The sequence below is a fragment of the Melanerpes formicivorus genome, unplaced genomic scaffold (assembly GCF_026170545.1).
Source record: "Melanerpes formicivorus ecotype bairdi unplaced genomic scaffold, bMelFor1.0.p_v2 SCAF_71, whole genome shotgun sequence".
NCBI lineage: Eukaryota > Metazoa > Chordata > Aves > Piciformes > Picidae > Melanerpes > Melanerpes formicivorus.
The window spans coordinates 3,172,180-3,190,892 of NW_027142423.1; the positions used below are offsets into that span (position 1 = coordinate 3,172,180).

The 18,713-nt window shown below is 38.7% G+C and overlaps 1 protein-coding gene across 14 annotated transcripts in view; it reads left to right on the top strand.

Annotated features, from left to right (window-relative positions):
* The window catches only part of TRPS1 (transcriptional repressor GATA binding 1), a 211,719-nt gene that overhangs the window by 22,455 nt on the left and 170,551 nt on the right, over positions 1–18,713 (top strand). For 6 of the 14 annotated variants that reach the window (XM_068163241.1, XM_068163242.1, XM_068163246.1 and 3 more), the window contains exon 2: positions 17,142–17,300. The exons of 5 other annotated variants lie outside the window; for them this stretch is intronic. In XM_068163241.1, the coding sequence (XP_068019342.1) occupies positions 17,264–17,300 (37 nt within the window). In that variant the 5' untranslated portion in view covers positions 17,142–17,263. Of the gene's footprint in view, positions 1–8,529; positions 8,815–14,971; positions 14,997–17,141; positions 17,301–18,713 lie in introns of those variants that run through there. 3 more of the 14 variants (XM_068163245.1, XM_068163248.1, XM_068163252.1) reach the window with 3 other exon arrangements.

Here is an 18,713-nt window from a genome sequence, read left to right on the forward strand (position 1 = left end):
TTAAACTGGCTTTTGCCAGAGGCTTCTTCTGCTGGTGCAGTGACACTGTGTTCTCCATTTTGCATTCTTCTCAGTAACTCCAATTTTCAAAACTAAGATTACCAGAAACTGGAAAGAGCAAAAGCAGCAGAAAGCTTAGTTGCCTTTTCCATTCTGTGGATGAAAGTAGAGAGTGCGCAATGATGAAATTTGTTACATGTAGAGTATGACAAACCAAAACAATTGGATGAACAGTTGTAGAGTGAACAAATCACGTGCCATTCTTTGTTTAGATTAGTTTTAAATGCAAACCAGGTTTTGTAAACATATCTTTTGTTGTGGTGTGTTATTTTGTTCCCCTCCTTTCTTGCATACTTCAGGTATCACTGAACTGACGAGTAATACCTCAAAGAGGTTTAGTGATTTTTAATTGAATTCCAGCTTTCACATACCATAAAAAGCTTTATTAGCTGCTAAATAGAAAGCATGGAATGAAATCTGTAATACGTATCAACATAATGCGTAAACACAAAAGATGACGTTGAGCTGTGTAACTGCTTAATTAAGTGCACATAGATATGGTGTATACAAGTCACTATCCAAAGGAAGATTCCTTCCTTTGATAAAACAACAACATTTAGTTACAGCTGACATCTTTTAATAATAATTTCCTGAGTTACCACTTTTCAGAAATAATGGGAAAACATAAATAATTTCTTTTAACCTCAGTGTATGTGTATGTTGACGTTTTTGGCCTGTCAAGTAATGATTAAAACTGGTGATGCATAAATTGCTGTGATTAAAGTCCATATCCTTGTTAAAAACCATCAGTGCAAACAGTGGAATGAATTTGAAACATGCCATGTACCTGTTCCTGTTTATTTTTTGAGGGATTTGGCACAAAACAACATTTTTTTTCATTAAAAGAGTAATGCATTGCATTTATTGAATGGTGCTGAAGAAATACAAAGTGTTATTTTCAGATTAGCTAAATATTTCTATATTTTTCTAAATATCCCCTAGTTGCATACTGTGTTAAGACAAGGTGCTGGTATAGAGTTGTAGTATGTTCTTCCTTCCTCATCCTGAAATCCTGAGCAGATTTTTGATCCTGAGCTTCAAATTCTAGGACCTAGATAGAGTCAGACACAATTATTTATGTAACACAAATGAAAATGCTGGGAGGGATTGAGACCAGGGATTGGAGTGCTTAATATCTTCAGCAAAGGCTGTGGAAATGAATATGTGTGTTCATATTCATTAATTACAAAGCATTAAGAAAATAAGGCCAAATCTAGAAGACCTCTTTTAATTAATCATGGTTTTGCCAGAACAAAATCCGTCTCTGAGTTCTCCAGTGCCTCTTGTGATAAAGGCTGGGAGATACTATTGGACTGAATGACCAAAGCTTTGTTGTTCAGTATACACACAGGGTAAAACAGTGCCAGATGAAAGCCCTGGGCTATCAAGGACAAGTATTCAGCTGAGAACTATTAAAAGAAAACAAAAAATAAGTTGTCACAGCTCTGTCCTTTTAAGGTCAGCCCCAGAAAGACTCTTGTCAAGTTGATGGAGGAAGATGACTTACTGATGTAACTCACAGTAAAAGAGATAAGCAATAAAAATAGTGTAACATTTCTGTTTGATAGAGTGACTTCTCCTGACAGCTTACAGAGGGAACTAAGCAAAAAAAAAAAAGAAATAAAATGCACTGGGTTAGTTACTGTGACAGTGAAGATGATAAATCACGTGCAAATATGTGCCAATTCCACTGGGTTTTGGAGCCTGTGTTTGGCTATTTTTAATAGGGACTTATGTAAATTGGTCAGAATACAGCAGAACGTCATGTCACTGAAATAAAACTCTTTGAACTACTGGGTAAAGAGGTACACACAAACTAATGGTTTATTTCTGTTAGTGTTCATTTTGAGTAGAATTCAGATGTGGATGTGGGGAAAAAAAGAAATTGATTAGACCTTCAGCAGACAAGCTGGCTTTTAATTTTAGAGAAAAATACACCAAAGGCAGGAGTCATGCTCATAGACAGAAGTTCCTGGGTGGAAAGGGAATGTCTTGCTTGGTGTGGACCAGTTCATCACCTTTATATCTGGTTTCTACATGGTATGGCTGGGTTTTGTGTGCATTTTAAACATGTTTGCAGTCAATGTGAACTAATAACTGCTTTTTCTAGCCTGAACTCCCATGTAACACAGCACACAGATTTCCACCCAGAGCATAGCTTCTGCTGTGCAATACAAAAGCTGAATGTCATTAGCGTATCTTACAGAGGTATAGTTTGAAAGCATCTTAATGACAAACTGGGCATTATAATCCTCCCTTACATATTATTTAATGAATCAGTTTGCTTGCCATAATGATTTTGCTTCTCTGAAGACGGTACTTACACTTCCTGGCAAATTTTCTCTATGTCTTTTTAAAAAAGAAGTCTTTTCCACCACTCCCTCCTTTATGGTATGACTTATTTTTGTTCACCCACACCATTTCTGATGATTTTGCTTTCTGTGTGTGTTGACAAGGAGGACTGCAGACGTGCAGGAGCCTAGTTGTACGGGTGGGCGGCAGTGCTTGAACTGCCCGCAGCCTCCTCACGGTCATGCTGATGAGACATATGGCCTCTGGCTGAGGACATTCAAAATGGTGATCTGCCTAGTAGTGCTTCTAGGGTAAGGAGCAGGTAGTGATTTGAGTTGGACTGTGATGGAGTTTTTTCAGGTGTGTGACCTATTCCTTGTTTCTGTGGTACTAGTGCTAGTATGGTTCTAGTGTAGTGATAAGGAGATGGAAGGTGGGCTGGAAATACGTTGGGAATTTGCTGTCTAGAGGAGAAATAAGCTTTTTTTGATACAAGCCTGAACTGCTGCTGGAGGGACAGTCTGACTGACCTTCTGCCAGCCCTGGGATGTGAACGCAGTGGTTTTGACCAGAAATGGGTGCATGTGCAGGGCAGGGCCTGGACAAGCAGGTGATGGGTGATGGGAAGGGCAGGGCTTCTTCAGGACTAATATAGCTTAAGCCTATTATGAAGTTGCACCCTCTGATCCTGGATCCTGGATGTACCTGTGGCACCCATTGCTTGTCTTTGTGACAGCTCTGCTCTCACTGACAAGTGTCATCAAGGTTTACTTTTAACTCTGTCAAGGTTACCCTCTCCTCTGTGCTTTACCTACTTAGTGTTGGAAAATCTTAAATCTCTGCATTTTTCACAAGCAGGAGCAGAAACTCCAATATATTGCCAGGGGAAAAAACCAACCCTTCATGGGATATGCCAGGCAGAAATGAGATGTTGGAAAGAACTGCCAAATCATGGATTATTGAAGAGCCCTGGTTTTAGCAAACAGTATGCAGCATAAATAAATACATTTTTAAATGCATTTTAGTGTAGTAGAAAGAAAAAAAGTAATAGCGATATATCATGCTATCGTGGAAAGAAAAGAAACAGAACAATTGGCTTGGTGTTTACACAGCTAAACCAAAATAATGTGTGAGGGTTGGTCAGGCTCAAATGAACCTCATTTGAGGACTTTAGGAATTGCAGGGTTTGCATTCATCAGTTTCACCAGATAAGGCTTCTCTTCTCAGCTCTTTGTTGCCATCTTTGTTTTAGCATTGCGAATTATGTGAAAACAGAGGTGTTGCAACAAGCTAGGGAGATGGAGTGCTCCAAGAAGAAGCAGGGAGATGGGTAGCATTCTGTCCCTGTTGAATTGGAGCTAAACTTTTCCTTTTTCTTTAGTAGACAACAGGCATCCTTTGTTACCTATTTGATTTTCCTCCCTATAGATGAAATTCAGTTGAAAACTGCAATATTAAGAATTTCAGAAAGTGTTTTGTCTTACTAAAAAATAAATTCCCCCAAACAATGTTTTAATCCTGTTTTGATGACTCAGACTGCCTGAACCTGCTCTGGATGCATCCTATCTTTTGAGCTCTGTCCCGCTCAGGCTCTGTGTACAGTTTCCTGAAAATAACTTTGTGTTTGGTTTTTCTGTTGTTATCACTGTTAAGTGTAGTGCTGGTGAAGCAATACGGACAAGCTGTCCTTTTGTGAATCTATGTAGAAGGCTCAGGAACTGCCTTTTCATTGGCTTTCTAATAACTTGAGTGTCTTTAAAATAGAAAAAGAACTATACAGTGTCTCTTCGGAGTATGGCAGTCACACATATATGTGACTAATAGAAAGTATGGAAGTGACTTTCTGACAAAAGCTTTGGTATTGACTATGTTGCAGTTAATTTCTTCTGGCCAAGTGGGAAACATTACATACCTTGTGTATGTAAGGTATTGTCTTTTTAAGACTACTTGCTTTATGGATTGCAGAAAGTCACAATGAAAATAATAGTTTTGGTGGGGTTTTTTTGGTGAGGTTAGAGACAAACAATAACCTTTGCCCCATCTGCTTTTGAGGAGAGAGTGCCCTTGGCATGTAAATTTTTAAGGAATACCGGTGAGGCTGTGCATGTCCTGAAAAAGTGGATTTGTTTACGTTGTCCTGAATTTCTGTGGAAACTGTGAGCAGTGGGTAACTCTTTGAACATCAACCACCATATGTAATCCCTTTTGTAAAGTGACCCACCTTGATCCTAAAATTAGGTAGGGTTGTTTTTTTGCCTTGGCTGCGTCTGATGGAAGGATGTTTCATAGCCTCACTGCTTTGTCAGTTAAAACTCTTCCTTCTCATTTTCAGCCCAGAGTTAATCATGGCTAGTCTATTTGTTCTTACGCCAACATGATCCTAAGCTTTTCCCTCCCTAATGTTTACCTGCTGCTAGCAATTGTGCTGCACTTCACATGGTCATGTAGAAGAGTCTCAACTTCCATGACTTTATTACTTTTAGTTAAAATTAATCTTTCTTGAACTTTCAAAGTAATTTGTAAATGCAGTGTCATCTATGACATGACCTCTTCCTGCTAAAATGCTTTCGAAGTGTGTTTTAGATTGATTTATAATTGTGGTCAACTACTATGTTCTTGTTTTTATTTTATTTTATTTTTTCTTATATCATTTACAGTTAATAGGCTGTCAGGGATTGTTATTTCACAGAGCATGCACTCTTCCTTACTAATTTTTATTCCAGCTTGTAATACAACTTTTCAATAGTTATTTGTATGATATCTCAGTACATCTCTAGATCGAAGATACCACAAATCTGTGTCATCATCCAATTTCCTTAGTATTTTTTTTGTGTAAACTCACTTGAGTATTTGTCTTGTTAGATCACCTGTGATGCAGCTGTTTGAATTGAGACTTGAGACTTTGAATGGCTAGTTCAAATGGAAAGAAGTGACTTGAGAGTAAAGTAAGAGCTTCAGTCTCTGCCCAGTTGTTTGGCCTCCAGACCAGACTCACTTTTTGCTTCGCGTATGAGAGAATCAATATAAACGTAGTCATGATAGGGCTGTTCTGGAGTGGGAGCTGTTGGCATATGATGCTGCTTTTCTGAGGACACAAAGGGAATTAGGAGATATTTCCCAGTCCTTGGCTACTCGTCTAACCATAGTGCTGCCCCTCTTCTCTTTCAATGATCTACTGTTTCATTAAAAAAAAAAAAAAGGTAAACATAGTAATGAAAAAATGACTTCATAAACCACAGCAGAAAGCAGAGTGCTGAAATGTAGAGTGCTTATAAGAAGCACAAGCCCACAATGAGCAGCTGCTCTGACTCTCTTGCAGGCCAGGCACTGCAATCCTCATCTGCTGCATGATGCATTTTGCACTTCGTCTGTTCACTTGGGTTTCTACTGATGGAGTCCAAAGTGCGTAGGAGAATGGTGCCAAACCAGATTTTCTGACATGTAGTCAGGATGTTGTCAGGGTGTGCATTTGGAGCTGGGAGCTGCAGAAGTGTATCCTACAGTTTAGATGTACCCACAATTTGATGTTGGATTTTTCTCACATAGCCAAAAAAGTAAATGCTAGGCTGTCTGCCTCCAGGAATGCTGTATTTCCACAATATCTTAGGATGATAGACTATTGTTGATGAATTTTTTGACTGTTCTTTGGGAATTCATTTTTTAGTGGTGCATTTTAATAATTTTCTTACTTTAACCTTTGTGTATTTACAATTACAGGAAGCAGCTTAGCTGACTGTAAAAAGAAATCCCTGCCTAATGCTTTTTTGTGGGTTCACTGTTTCCAGCTTGCACAGCATCGCTGTGGTGGTGTGAGCTTGCACAATGGTCTTCCTTTTGCTCATCATGATGCCTAAACCATTGACATTTCTTCACTTCATGAATCTCAGTTACAGTATTCGCATGCCAGCTCCAGCACAGGCTAAGACATATTTAATTTTTGTCCTGGTCAAGTACCAAATTGACTTGTGATGCTGTGAATTCAGGGCAAAATGCAGGGAGCTGAAGAAACTGTTATCAGCTGGTTACTGGTATAAAGGACACAGGTTAACTTGAAGGGTCTGTGTATGCAATTAAATGTCTGTACTTTCTACATGAAGTCCTAGACTGAAATAAAAGGGGATACATTTTCTGTTTTATCAGAGCTTTTGTAGTGAATGTGAGAGAAATCAACAGGTACAGCAATGTTCTTACTGTTTCTACCCCCCATATTTGTATTTAAAAAAAGGGGGGAAAGAAAAAAAAGAGAAGCATGTTTCTTTAAATCCAGACGAGTTTTGGCTCTCTGTGTGTGAAGAGCGAGCCACTGGTTCTACAGTGTGTAATCTCTATTCTGCTATCTGCTGCAGGTTTGCTGTTTCTCTTTGAGTTACAGATTATGTTTTCCTTGGGGATTATAATATTTTCAGAATGTGTCTGGAATCCAGCCACTATAATGCAGCCTCTTCTGCCTATGTCTCATTCTTCTTCTGTATTTCCAGTAATTTGCAGTCATGATTGAAATCGAAATGTAATGAGACATTAGGCATCTATATGTCAAGCCCTTGGAAAGATGTAAGGGAGGTGGTAATTTTCAATAATTTTAGAGTCTCGTCAAGTGTGGATATGTTGCCTGGATTACAGCATACTGTTGAGTTGCACAACTACCCTTAACTCAGATGCCATTAGTGTCATAGGTGCCAAAGTGCAGTTTGGGCTATAGAAGCCAGTTTTTCCTTCTGAGTTTTGCAGTATCCAAGCCCACACTACTTCCTGCATTTGGGCTTGGGAAGTGAGAACCAGCAGGTGTGTGTCTCTGTGGCATCAGAGGCGCCACAGTACAGACGTACCTGCAGCACCGCTGGTGCCATTGGTGCTGTGGGAGCGCGTTGCTCTGCTCAGCTACAGCACTACCACCTCCGTGCCCAACCTTTAATTATCCCTGATGCTGTGAGTGTAATACAGACTTATTTGTGGAGTTGAAGTGAGACAAGCATGCCATCTTGTGAGCAGGCAAAATGGGAACAATGTGCAGGTTCTGCCGTGTGTGGGTGAACAGTGTTATGAGAGTAGTTGTTGGGCGGTTTTGTTTCAGACTCAAAGGAGATCATGAGCTGCAGCAACTTGGTGTGTAATAGGATGGGAAATCAAATCAATGCTTTAGATCTGAGAGTCATAAAGAGTAATTATTTTTCTGTTAATGGACCAAGGCCTATCAAGATGCCATGAGATTCAATCATATAATGCTTATTTTTTAAAAAAAAGGAAGACTTTAGGTTTGAACAGTAGATTCTCAAGCTGGAGGAGACCTAAGTGTCAGCTACTTAAATACGTGACTTCAGCTTTGCAGCTGCTCTTTATGTCATATATGCTCTTGTCATCTTCACACAAATAGTTAAACAAATGCCTCATGACAAGAAGAGAAGCCATGTACAAGTTCTGAAAATAATTTCTAATTACTTTTATGTATTTCTATTTTTTCAAGACATACTGCTTAACAAATTAAGTGTTTAAGAAACGCTTAGATTGAATTTGCTCTGATTTCTTCCCTGTCTCCATGTAAAACGCATCATATTTGTAGTACAGATCCGCTTGTACCACTTTTCAGGGGAGAAGAAATTCATACCTAATACTTATCCCTAAAAAATGGCTGTATCTATTGAAAAACATTCTCTACAGAGTTATCAGAGGTTTTGGGCCCTGTATCAGTTAATCAAGTAATTTTAGAAGCTGCATTCTTCCTGACTGCTAATGGTACCAAGATCACTTTTGTAGCCTTATGTCTTGCGGCTTATCAGATCAAACTGTTACAGGAGTAATTATTTACTCTTGACTAGTCCCATTTTGGGAAGAAGGTGCATGCTGATGTGTGGATGAAACATTTATCTCTTGAGTTGTTTGAAATAACAATTGTGGATATTCTCAATCTATTCCTAGATTGGAAAATTAGAAGCAGCCCTAGCTTGGATTGATTGGCATGGGGAGAACAAGCAGCAACAGATTATTGATTGGGCAGCAGCTAGCTGAGCAGGATGACATGATCTGTACTCAGCCAACTGGCTTGTATTTGGCAGTCCTTTTATTCAGTTGTGGTTATCTTGCTCCATCTCTGTTGGACTCTCAGCTTCTCCACCTAATTGGCTGTGTTAATTTGTAGCCCGCACCTTCAGATCTCAGGTACATCCCAAATTCCTTTGCACAAGTTGCAACACTACTTCAAAGAAGGTGCTGTTGTAGCCTCTGCAAATAATTTTGGGACTTTTTTTAGACTCCAAGATGCCAGTGAACCCAGAAGTTGCTTTAATAAGTTGCTTTCTTTATAAATGAAAACACAGCAAAAGCTTTCCATTTTTGTGGGATGTATCCCAGCGCAGCAAATCGGCCGTGCATCACTGTTGGATATTTCTCAAAACTGGTGAGGTATCGGATTGGGAATTGAGGTGGCAAGAAGGTGTCTTCGAGGAGGAGGAAGACGGGAGCAATGCGGTAAGGCTCGCTTGTGTAGAGGGCATTTTTGAGAACAGAAGTATTAGCGTAACCTGTGCTTGTACCTCTGTGTAACTCTTCTGTGGAGAAGTTCTAGATGTACTTTTTATGATTTTTGGTAAGGGAACATTTAGGTGTATTATCGATGGAAATGAGATACAGTTAGGTGGGACAAACATCTGTCCACTTCTGTTGGTTCTCTGCAGACTGCAGATTTCTGCTTAACTCCTACTAGTAGTTCTAGTTCCTGTCTGTACATTGTAGCGTGCTGGGTCGGCAAACTGTGTTGCCCTTGTGTTTGTGGAAATTACGTATTTCGCTCTCAGAATAAAAAGAAATAGATTTTAAAATATTTTTTTTGTTTGTTTTATGATCCTGGCAGATTGCCAGGGTTTAAATTAAATTTCTGATGTCTGTATGGTCAAAACTAATGTGAAGGCTTTTGGCACTACACCTTCACGCAATAAAGAATCAAAGCCAGTAGCATAAGAAATCTGCTATCAAAAGCCGAAAGCTAGATTCATAAAATCACTTATGCAGGCATTATGAGTTTTTCCCATGGAAAGTTTATGTGGGAGTTGGGCAAAAACTGATTCAAGAACAGCATTATTTGCACAATATATATTCATCTAACAGTCAACAGGCTGATGCTGGCACCCCTTAACAATTTTAAAGGAATACCAGCGCTCACTACATGAAGCTGCTGCAAAGCCACATCAGCAGAGTCTTGAAGTCCCCTTCCCCATTTCCAGCCAGAATTGAAATTGGTAAAACAGAGATCATATTCCTCAGTGACTATGTACATTTGATTCTCATGTCTTTCTGAAAAATGCTTCTCTGTTTTAAAGCAGTTTCATAACAAATCATTAATGTGGAGGCATTGTAAGAGTAGATTTCTCATCAGCATTTCACTTCATTCCTCAGCTTAAAATGAAACATAAATAAGAGATAAAAAGGTTAAATAATAGAAAAAAACACTCAATGTAAATCAATTTATATTCACTCTGGTATTTTTAAAATGTTTTAATTTTACTTTGTTTTATTATAAGAAAGTGCCGTAGTGTTTTTGAGTCTGCATGAGAACCATATGATGGGTGTTGCAGTAGAGAGTCTTTCATAGTTAATAAGGATGATTCCAAAGGCAAGGTAATTCACCACTGCTTTGGCTGGAGCTAATATTGGGCTCCAACATCAGTTCTGTAATTTCTGACAAATGGCCAAGATTTCTTGAATAGGCACAGCTTTCTGTTTTGTGTAGGGAGCACACAATCCACTCTTTTGTTGTGGTTGCCACTGCTGTTGTTTCTCCCCCCCTTCACAATGGAGAGTGGGGTTATTTGTGCTGAGTGGGAAATTAGAGCCAAAATTCTGACTTGCTTATATTTAATGTGATGTTAATTTTTGTGATAGCCATAAAGAGTATATGAAATGTTTGTAATACAGATCCTCCTGCATCCTGACCTCCTGAGTCAAGAGGGTATATTGGTGATGAAAGTTTTATCTGTTACAGGCATATCAAGATGAATGTTTACTGGATGATTCAACCCAAATGTATAGAAATTGTTTATATAGAGGTTGCCAAACATTTTCCATTGCTTTTCATCTAAATTCTTGAATATATTACTAAATAAAATAGTCTGTGTTTGGAATGTATGGCTGTGGGATATATGGAAACTCACGGCATGTTGGGGGAAGAGTTAGAATAAGGAAATATAATAGTTTTGTAAACTTTACGTGAATATAGGTACATCATATGTAGACTCAAGATTCAATTTGCTGATCAAAGCATCCAAATAACTTTGGATTTAATAATGTCATCAATGAATGCTAATATATGGAAATTGAAAAGCATGCAGCAACAATAGCTAGCCACGCTTACCAGTATTAGCCTGCAGCATGTAGATTTACATTTTTTTGTTTTGTTTTGAAATCACAGTTTGGAAAATATGTGTTCTTTTTCCCTTCTCCCATACTTCTGAATGTGGGTTCTTCTGAGCAAGCTTAGACAAGATTCAAGCTAAACAATAGGGCAGCATAAGAACCTTTGAAGACTCAATTTGGATAGGTACCCAAAGCCAAAGTCTGCTTTGATGTAGTGGGCTCAACTCCTGTTGCCCTTGGTTGCCCTCTCTTACCTGTGTAACTTGTGTCTGGAAACCCTTGTCAATTTGTTTCTTTAAAAAACAACAACAAACAGCAACAACAACAACAAAAACCCAAAACACCAAACAAACCAAAAAAACACATCTCATTTTGCAAACTCATGTTCATCTTGGTTCTAGTCTGTCTGGAAAAGCACTGCAGTAATGCCCTCTGCAGAGGTTTTTTGCCTGTGCTTGGAAACAAAATTATTTGAGCTTTTCTCAAATGGTAACTGGAACCATTCTCTTTCTTCCTTCCATCTTCTCCTCTCAAATAATTTTTGCTTCCATTTGACTGATGTTTTGTGAATGAGAACTTTTATATCTTTCTCTTGTATCACAGGCCTCATGTGGCAGAAAGGCACAGCACATCTCAGTCTTGCTTCTCAGTCAGTAAGGCTTTTCCCATTAACTTAAAGGGAGAGGAGATCAGTCCATTGTATTCTTAATGCAAAAGAACAAATGAGTCACTTGTATCCATACTTGATTGCTCTTGCCTAGGAGCCAGGAGGTCAGCTTCATTCCTCACTCTTCATCTCAAGGTATCTCTGTGCTTGCCGCTGCCAATATACTCAACTAAGATTCAGCTCTGAGTCATTTGCAAGCCCTAAACTCCCATTGCCTTCAAAGGACATTTGGATTACAAAGAACGTTTACTCAGGCTGAAATGAAATTGAAACATATGAGATTGACACACCTACTAGAAGAGTCTGGAAAGACAATGGTTGTTTACTCTTAAAGACAAGATGAATAGAGGGAACGTGATAGATGTACCCACAGACTAGAGGATCTTTGATTCTCAATAGTACAAGTTTGAGGGGAAACACTGCTCTGTTGGCAAGGAGCAAATTCAGAGTGCATAGAGGGGAAACACTACTCTGCTGACAAGAAGTAAATTCGAAGGGCTTCAGATACTTGTTCTTTTTTGCTTCATAATTAGATTGTAATGGGAGGGTGACAAGATACTACTGATACCAAGATTAATGTAATGTTCAGAAAGATATTGGACACTTCTGTTGGAAATTAGGATATGCAGACTTATTTAACAACAAATTGTAGAATGTGAGAGATAATTAAGGGCTATAAACTCTTTTGAATGCAAGAAGTATTGAGGATTAGGAGCCATTTATTTTTGAGAGAGGTAGGTGATTCTGTATTTGTCCAAAGTAAGATCCTTTGAAGGATCTGGTATTGGCTGGTCTCCAAGGCAGAACTCCACACTAAATGGACCTCTGCTTTCATCTAACAGGAATGTTCTATAGCCCTATAATGTGTAACAAAAGCAAATTAATAGAATAACCAGAAGATTCAGTGAGGATGGCAGGGGTCTCATAGGAGGTGTCAGCCCTGGCAGAAGTCGGTTATTTTATTGCAGTAAGCAAATCAGGCTGAATTCTCTCAGTGGTGCAATAGCAACAGATTGGGGAGCATGCAAAGCAGCATCAATACATATAAATTAAACTACTTTTAATACACAAAGTGAGTGTAGATAAATGCTGAATGTTCAGATAAATGCTGAAGCAAAGGCACAATATTCTCTGAAAGTGTGGCCTTTTAATGCTATTTTGGAGACTAATTTGCATACAAATAAAATGTCAGTTTGTCCCATGACTGTCATGGTAAGTTGGAGCATTTAGATTTTTGTATGAGATGCTCTTTCTGTACCTTATTAAATTACAGGATCTTGGCCCTTTGCCAAGTGTGAGGATGACACTCTCTACTGACATACATATAGGAGAGGTGTATGGGTCTGGACATCAAGAGAAACCAGATTCAGTAACTAGCCCTGCTTGCATGTCACCTTGAAAGCTTTGGGTTTTGCATCTCTCCGTACGTAATTTGATTTAGCCTTAAAACGGCAGTGATACTAATTTTCCTGTGTCACAATCTTCATTGGGGCTTAACAGGTTGTCATGTTTACAGAGTATTTTTAGAAGCTTGATTGGAAGCCAAGGCAAAGCAAATCTTTGCCTTCATGGATTCCCACGTGTGGATAGATGGCATTGGAGGCCTGGTGGGAGCAAGTTCTCTGCAGTAGGCTGGTGAGAAATGCAGAGCAGCAAACTGCTGTGCTCAGGCACCCTTTAATAAAAGCAATTCTTCATTTTGGTTGTAAGATGTCGTAATATTCCACCCTGTGTTGCCTCTTTAGACAAATCATCTTTTGACTTCAGTTTCACCTGAAATTGTCTGCATGATTACCCCAGTAGTGATCTTGAAATGAAACAAATGCCTGGCAGTAGGCTCAGACAGTCTGTTTTGAAATGCCACTCTTAAACTCTCTGAAATGACCAAGTGTTTGATACCCATAAAAAAGGTTAAATTTATTCCAGTGACTAGGTGACTACTAATATGTGCTGTGCTCTGAAGCATATGGTAATAGAAAAGATCATTTTGAATAAATTTGATGTGAATTAATAAGAGATTTATTTGATGAGAGTTGTTTGAAGGTGATGAGACTTTGTAGCTGAACAGGATTTAAGCTGTCTGAAAGTGCACCTTTAGAGATTCGAGAATAATCAATGTTGGGAAGGTAAATGTAAATGGAAGGGAACAAGCTTGAACAGACCACAGCTTTTTTCCACTTGTCTCTGTTGTAAACTTTGTAGAAAAAAATTGCAAAAAGCTCCTGGTGAATTGGTGATCAGGGAGCAAATGGAAGACTCTGAAAATACATAAGAGGAAGAGAGGAGGTAAAAACCAATGGTATTTTGCAATAATTCTGCTATACTAGTGTAGTGTATAAGGCATGATTTTCTTCTTGTGTTTTCTAGATTGGCTGAGCTATCCTAATTTTAATGGAACATGCAGAGTGTAGACTATCAAGCAGATAAATTTTGACCAAATACAATGTTTGATCTTGCTAACTTTTACTGATACAAGGAGGCATGTTCTATTGTAAGCAGTTTTGGGCAGGAAAGAGCAGCCATGTAGTTTCAGGACTTGTACAAAAACACGTATAGCTTAAAAGTCTTTCAGTATTAGTTTGTCACTTGCATAGAGCCATGACTTGCCCTGTCTTGTAGGTTGTACTTGGAGACACTGGTGCCAAAGTGGGAGGAAGTGGTCTTACTGAGGAGGGATTTGCTTGTCATTAAGCTTATTTTGCACTCACATGGTTTAAAGCCTGTTTCTTGAGTTCTTTGCACAAAAAGGACTACTCTTGCCTTCTCAGAAGATAAAGGTTAAGATCATGTATTGGTTGTTTTCAGGCAGGCTTGCCTTGAGAACCACAGACAAGGCTGGAGGAGTAATACTGTGTGTGACTGCGTGTGGCTTTGTGTCTTGGCTGGAGATAGTGAAGATGTGAAACTGTACACATCTCTTTTCTGTCCTTTCACTGTTTGAGTATCCATAAAGGAAGATGGAAGACAGGAGCGTTAGATAGTCCTGTACCACTCTGTCTGAGTCTGGGGTTAGTTTGCATCTAATGTAAGATAATTTTCAGTGAAGGCAGCAATTTCACCTGGAGCTTCCAGTGTATTTGCAAAATGTCATTATTATTTGTATTATTTTAAAAATGCTTAAATTAGAAAACATACTGGTCTTTGAACCAGCTGTCCTGATTAGCTTCCTAACTTTCTGGTTGTGCTCGGCACAGGTCTGGGCCAGCCCGGCGGGACGGGCTGTGGCGTAGGGCTGGGTGCAGGGTGGCTCCCTGTGGATGGAGCCTGCTGTGGAGACAGTTTCCCAGAAATTCATTCTCTCAAGACAGGAGCTTTCTGGCTTCAGAACTCATGTGTTACAGCTGCTCAATTGTTGTATGGAGAGTGTGGAGAAGGCTCCAGACCGGTTAGGACTTTATGTGCTTGATAGAAGCCGACACTTTGAACACTCAAGGGTTTTTTATATACAGCACAGCAGACAGTCTTTGTAGCCTATTTATGTGTAATAAGCCTGGGTTTGTTTTGTGCCATTTTTTTCCCTCTTTTTTTTTTTTTTTTTTGATTTTTTGTTTTACCCTGTGAAAGAAGAAGAAGAAAAAAAAAAAAGGGGCAGAGAGAAATTAAAACCACAGCAGTATTTTCCCATGCGGCTCTAGTGAGTATCCTGTGATCTCACATGATCAGCTGTCCTGGTGGGGTGGAGTGTGGGAAGGTGTCAAAAGATGTGTCTCGATTTTATTTTTTTTCTTAAAAGGGAAAGCCAGATGAGTGGCAAAAGCCCTGTTCTGTTCTTTAGCCCTGCAGTAACGAACTGTGTGAGTGTATGTTATTAAGATGATAAGATTAAATTTCTAGCTCCTAACATGCTATCACAACAGCAGAGAGAGAAAAAAAAGATCTTGAAAAAATTATGAAAATTAGTCTGACGGTCTCCTTTTAATAATAAGATCACTCCCAACCTCAACAGACAATGTATACTGGAATTCCACAGGGCTTTTTTGTGGTCCTAATGATTTTAATAATACTTTGTGCTGTGTAGCACCTTTCATTAGAGGATCACAAAGTGCTTTACAGTCACTAATTAATTAAGCCTCACAACACTCCTGTGAGATAGGTAAGTATTAGACATATATTAAGCCGAGACACCGAGAGTTAATGATTTTTTTCTGCATTATTCTGGCAAAATGATTGATGTTTAAGCGCCGTATGTGCATTATAGGTCTGTGTGTGGGTGCATAATATATATGAGTGCAAAGGTATTTATTTTACTATCCCTTAACAAAGAGGTACTACTTGAGCCTCTTGAATACCAATGAGCATTTTCATTTAACTTTTTGTTGCTGCAGCATATTGACTGATAATATCACAATCTTCATAGACCCTTGACTTAATTTGCTCTTCGTCTGCTTATGCATCTACTTGTATGAAGATTAGTCAGTGGCATCTCACAAAATTCAGGCATCTCTCTAAGTGTGTTATTCAGCTTAAAAGAACAGTATGACTAAGATCTGAACTAAACCAGCAACACAGGCGCAAGGCAACAACCATACTGTTGCAATAGGCTTTGATGACAAGTCACCATGTTCAGTAAAAGTAATGAGCAATAACAATGACCCATTGCGGGTGCTGATGATCAGCAGGTAATTAGCTATTATCTTCACCATGCATAGAAAACTATTGATGACCAGAATTTGTTTTTTTAATTATTATTTTTAAAAGAAGTACAGTTGTTGCTATGGTAATTCATTGTTCTGAATTACAAACTGATTTTAGCAGAAATTTCCTCATTTTGTTTCAAGGATAAACTGAGGTCAGTGATTCTTGAGCAAAAACCTGTTGTGGAGATTAGCCTTGTCTGGCTTTGAAGGAAAATATGTATAGCTGTTAGTATTATTTCCATGTTAAAATAGCTGAGAGTGAGCATATCAGATAAAACCAAACAAAATAACCCCCAGATGCTTTATATATAATTTTAGTGTAATGAAAATAAAATACTAAACCCTAGATTATGGAGCCCGAAGACAAGTTCTGAAACCTGGGCCTTATCTGGGGTTCCCTCCGCTTGAAGAGGTTTTTTGTTCACACCACTCTTAAGCAATTGTTTTAATTTGTGAGGATCACCATTTCCAGTCATGACAAGGTAATTCGTTCCCAATGGCTGTTCATCACTTGGCTGGTTTACTAACACCCAACAAATGTGTTAGTATTGAGATAGCATTTTTTTGAGATGTGGGAAGTTGCCCATGAACAATGAAAGCAACACCACTAAATTTGTTTCAAGTGGGACATGAGGCAGCCAGCAGATAACTTCCAATTGCTGATGGCAGAGCCTGGATGTGAACCAGTTATTTGTATCTCACTGGGCCAGCCCCATTGTGATGAACAATACGTGGTAATTTACGTGATTTCTTCTTCTTCTTCTTTTTTTTTTTTAAGGCCTTTTTATTTTCAAAAGCATTTATCCAGCTGTTTTTCAGCACTTAAACTTCACACAAAACCGTTATTTTTGTGGACATCACCTCTGAGATAATTTTTCTCTCTTTATGTGTGTGTATGTGTGCAAGAGTACGTGTATCTGCCTGAGGAGGAGGGAGCTGTGGGGTTTCTCATGCTTGGTGGAAGTAGAAAACAGCTGCCACTCTTTGTATAGTGCCCACTAATAGATGCATGTGAATGTACAATAGGCATAATAATGTCTTTAAGTAAAATAAAAACCAACAATAACAAAAAAAAACACCACAAACATTTTGAATGCATAATTTAGGAAGGAAAACCTTTTTTTTTTTGTTTTGTTTTGCAGATTTACAGATCAGCTCTCAAAATGTCTTCTGTGTCTTCCGTGCATCTTCTAAGACAATTGCATTAGCCCGCCTGCTAGTTGACTAATAGAATTAATAATTGTAAAAAGCACTCTAAAGCCACATGCCTTATGAAGTCAATGCTGGGTATGATTTTACAAGTATGTGATCCATTTTTTCAAGTGAAATTGTTAACTGAAAACGTTCTTGGCACACAATAAAACATTGTGCAATCTGTTATTTGTCTTAGAGATAATAATTCCAGAGTGCTATATTCTCTCTGTATCTAACTTATGACTTGCTAGGGGATGGGTTCTTCAATTTAGGAGTATTGCAAATGTAGTTTTATTTATATAATATGTATCTGAGTAATGATAGTGGTGGAATTTCAGTGACAAGAAAATCTTGTGTGTCTTTTCTTGCTGTCCCCTTGAGTGGATATCAAGCAAATAAATGACAGATGGTTTTTTCAAATGCTAGGGGAAAAAAAAAGAGGGGAAAATACATTTAAATTTAACTTAAGAAAGTTTTTATATTTAAAGCAGTATCTTCTTTTCTTTCTTTCTCCAAGTGTAGAATACTGCATGAAAAAGCTGTGCTAGGAAAATTTGAACCAAACTGTCTAGGTCTGAAGTATTGTCTAGTTAGCCTCCATACAGTCCATATTTTTCTCCTCTTCCTCCTCCTCTTCCTCCTCCTCTTCCTCCTCCTCTTCCTCCTCCTCTTCCTCCTCCTCTTCCTCCTCCTCTTCCTCCTCCTCTTGTGGTATCTTTTTTTCCTGTCCTTTTCACTGCGTGTCTTCTGTCAGTTGCCATGAAGATAGCAGATCTCTAAACTTTCCTTATCTGCCAAAAATATCAGTAACAAAAACATTTTAAAACACTGCATTCAGTCTTGTTTAATTTTGACTGAGGTAACAGTCACGATGTTTACTTTCTCAGTTTCTGATTTTTCTTCACTGTGTAGTCAGGACTCCTTTCTCTGTGCTCTGCCATGAGTTGCTTTTAAACAGAAGTTATTGAAAAAAACATGGCTTGGGATGTAAAACTGGGAGAAAAGGACAGTTAGCTGAACACTACCAGAGGTACTCACAAGTATTTTGAGTGTGTGTTACCTAAGAGCATTCACGAAGTCCTACAGAGAAGCTCAGGGCTCTCTTTATACCTTGGACTATATAGGTCTGTTGTTTTAGCTGGCTGAATCTGTGTTGCAATAGTTCCCTTGCCACAACAGGAAATCTTGCTTTTCTCTTAGTTTGGAGTGACTTCATGTTTCAGAAGTTATTGGAGGGGAAAAAAAGGAGTAAAATTCAGTGCCATATATATCCTGGTAGGTATGGTTGACATTAAAGAGAAGACACTTGGTTCCCAAGCATGTGTGTCTTCTACAGTAAGGAACCACAGTAGACATTTAATAAACCTATTAAGACCACACAGAGTGTCACAATTTCTGTAACATGGGCTGGCATTCTGTGTGAAAGCTGTCTTGCTGTAGCCCATACTGCCTGTGGATCAGCTCAACCACAAAGACAACAGAGTGATCCCAAGACACAAGTTGAACATTTCCCCTAAGAA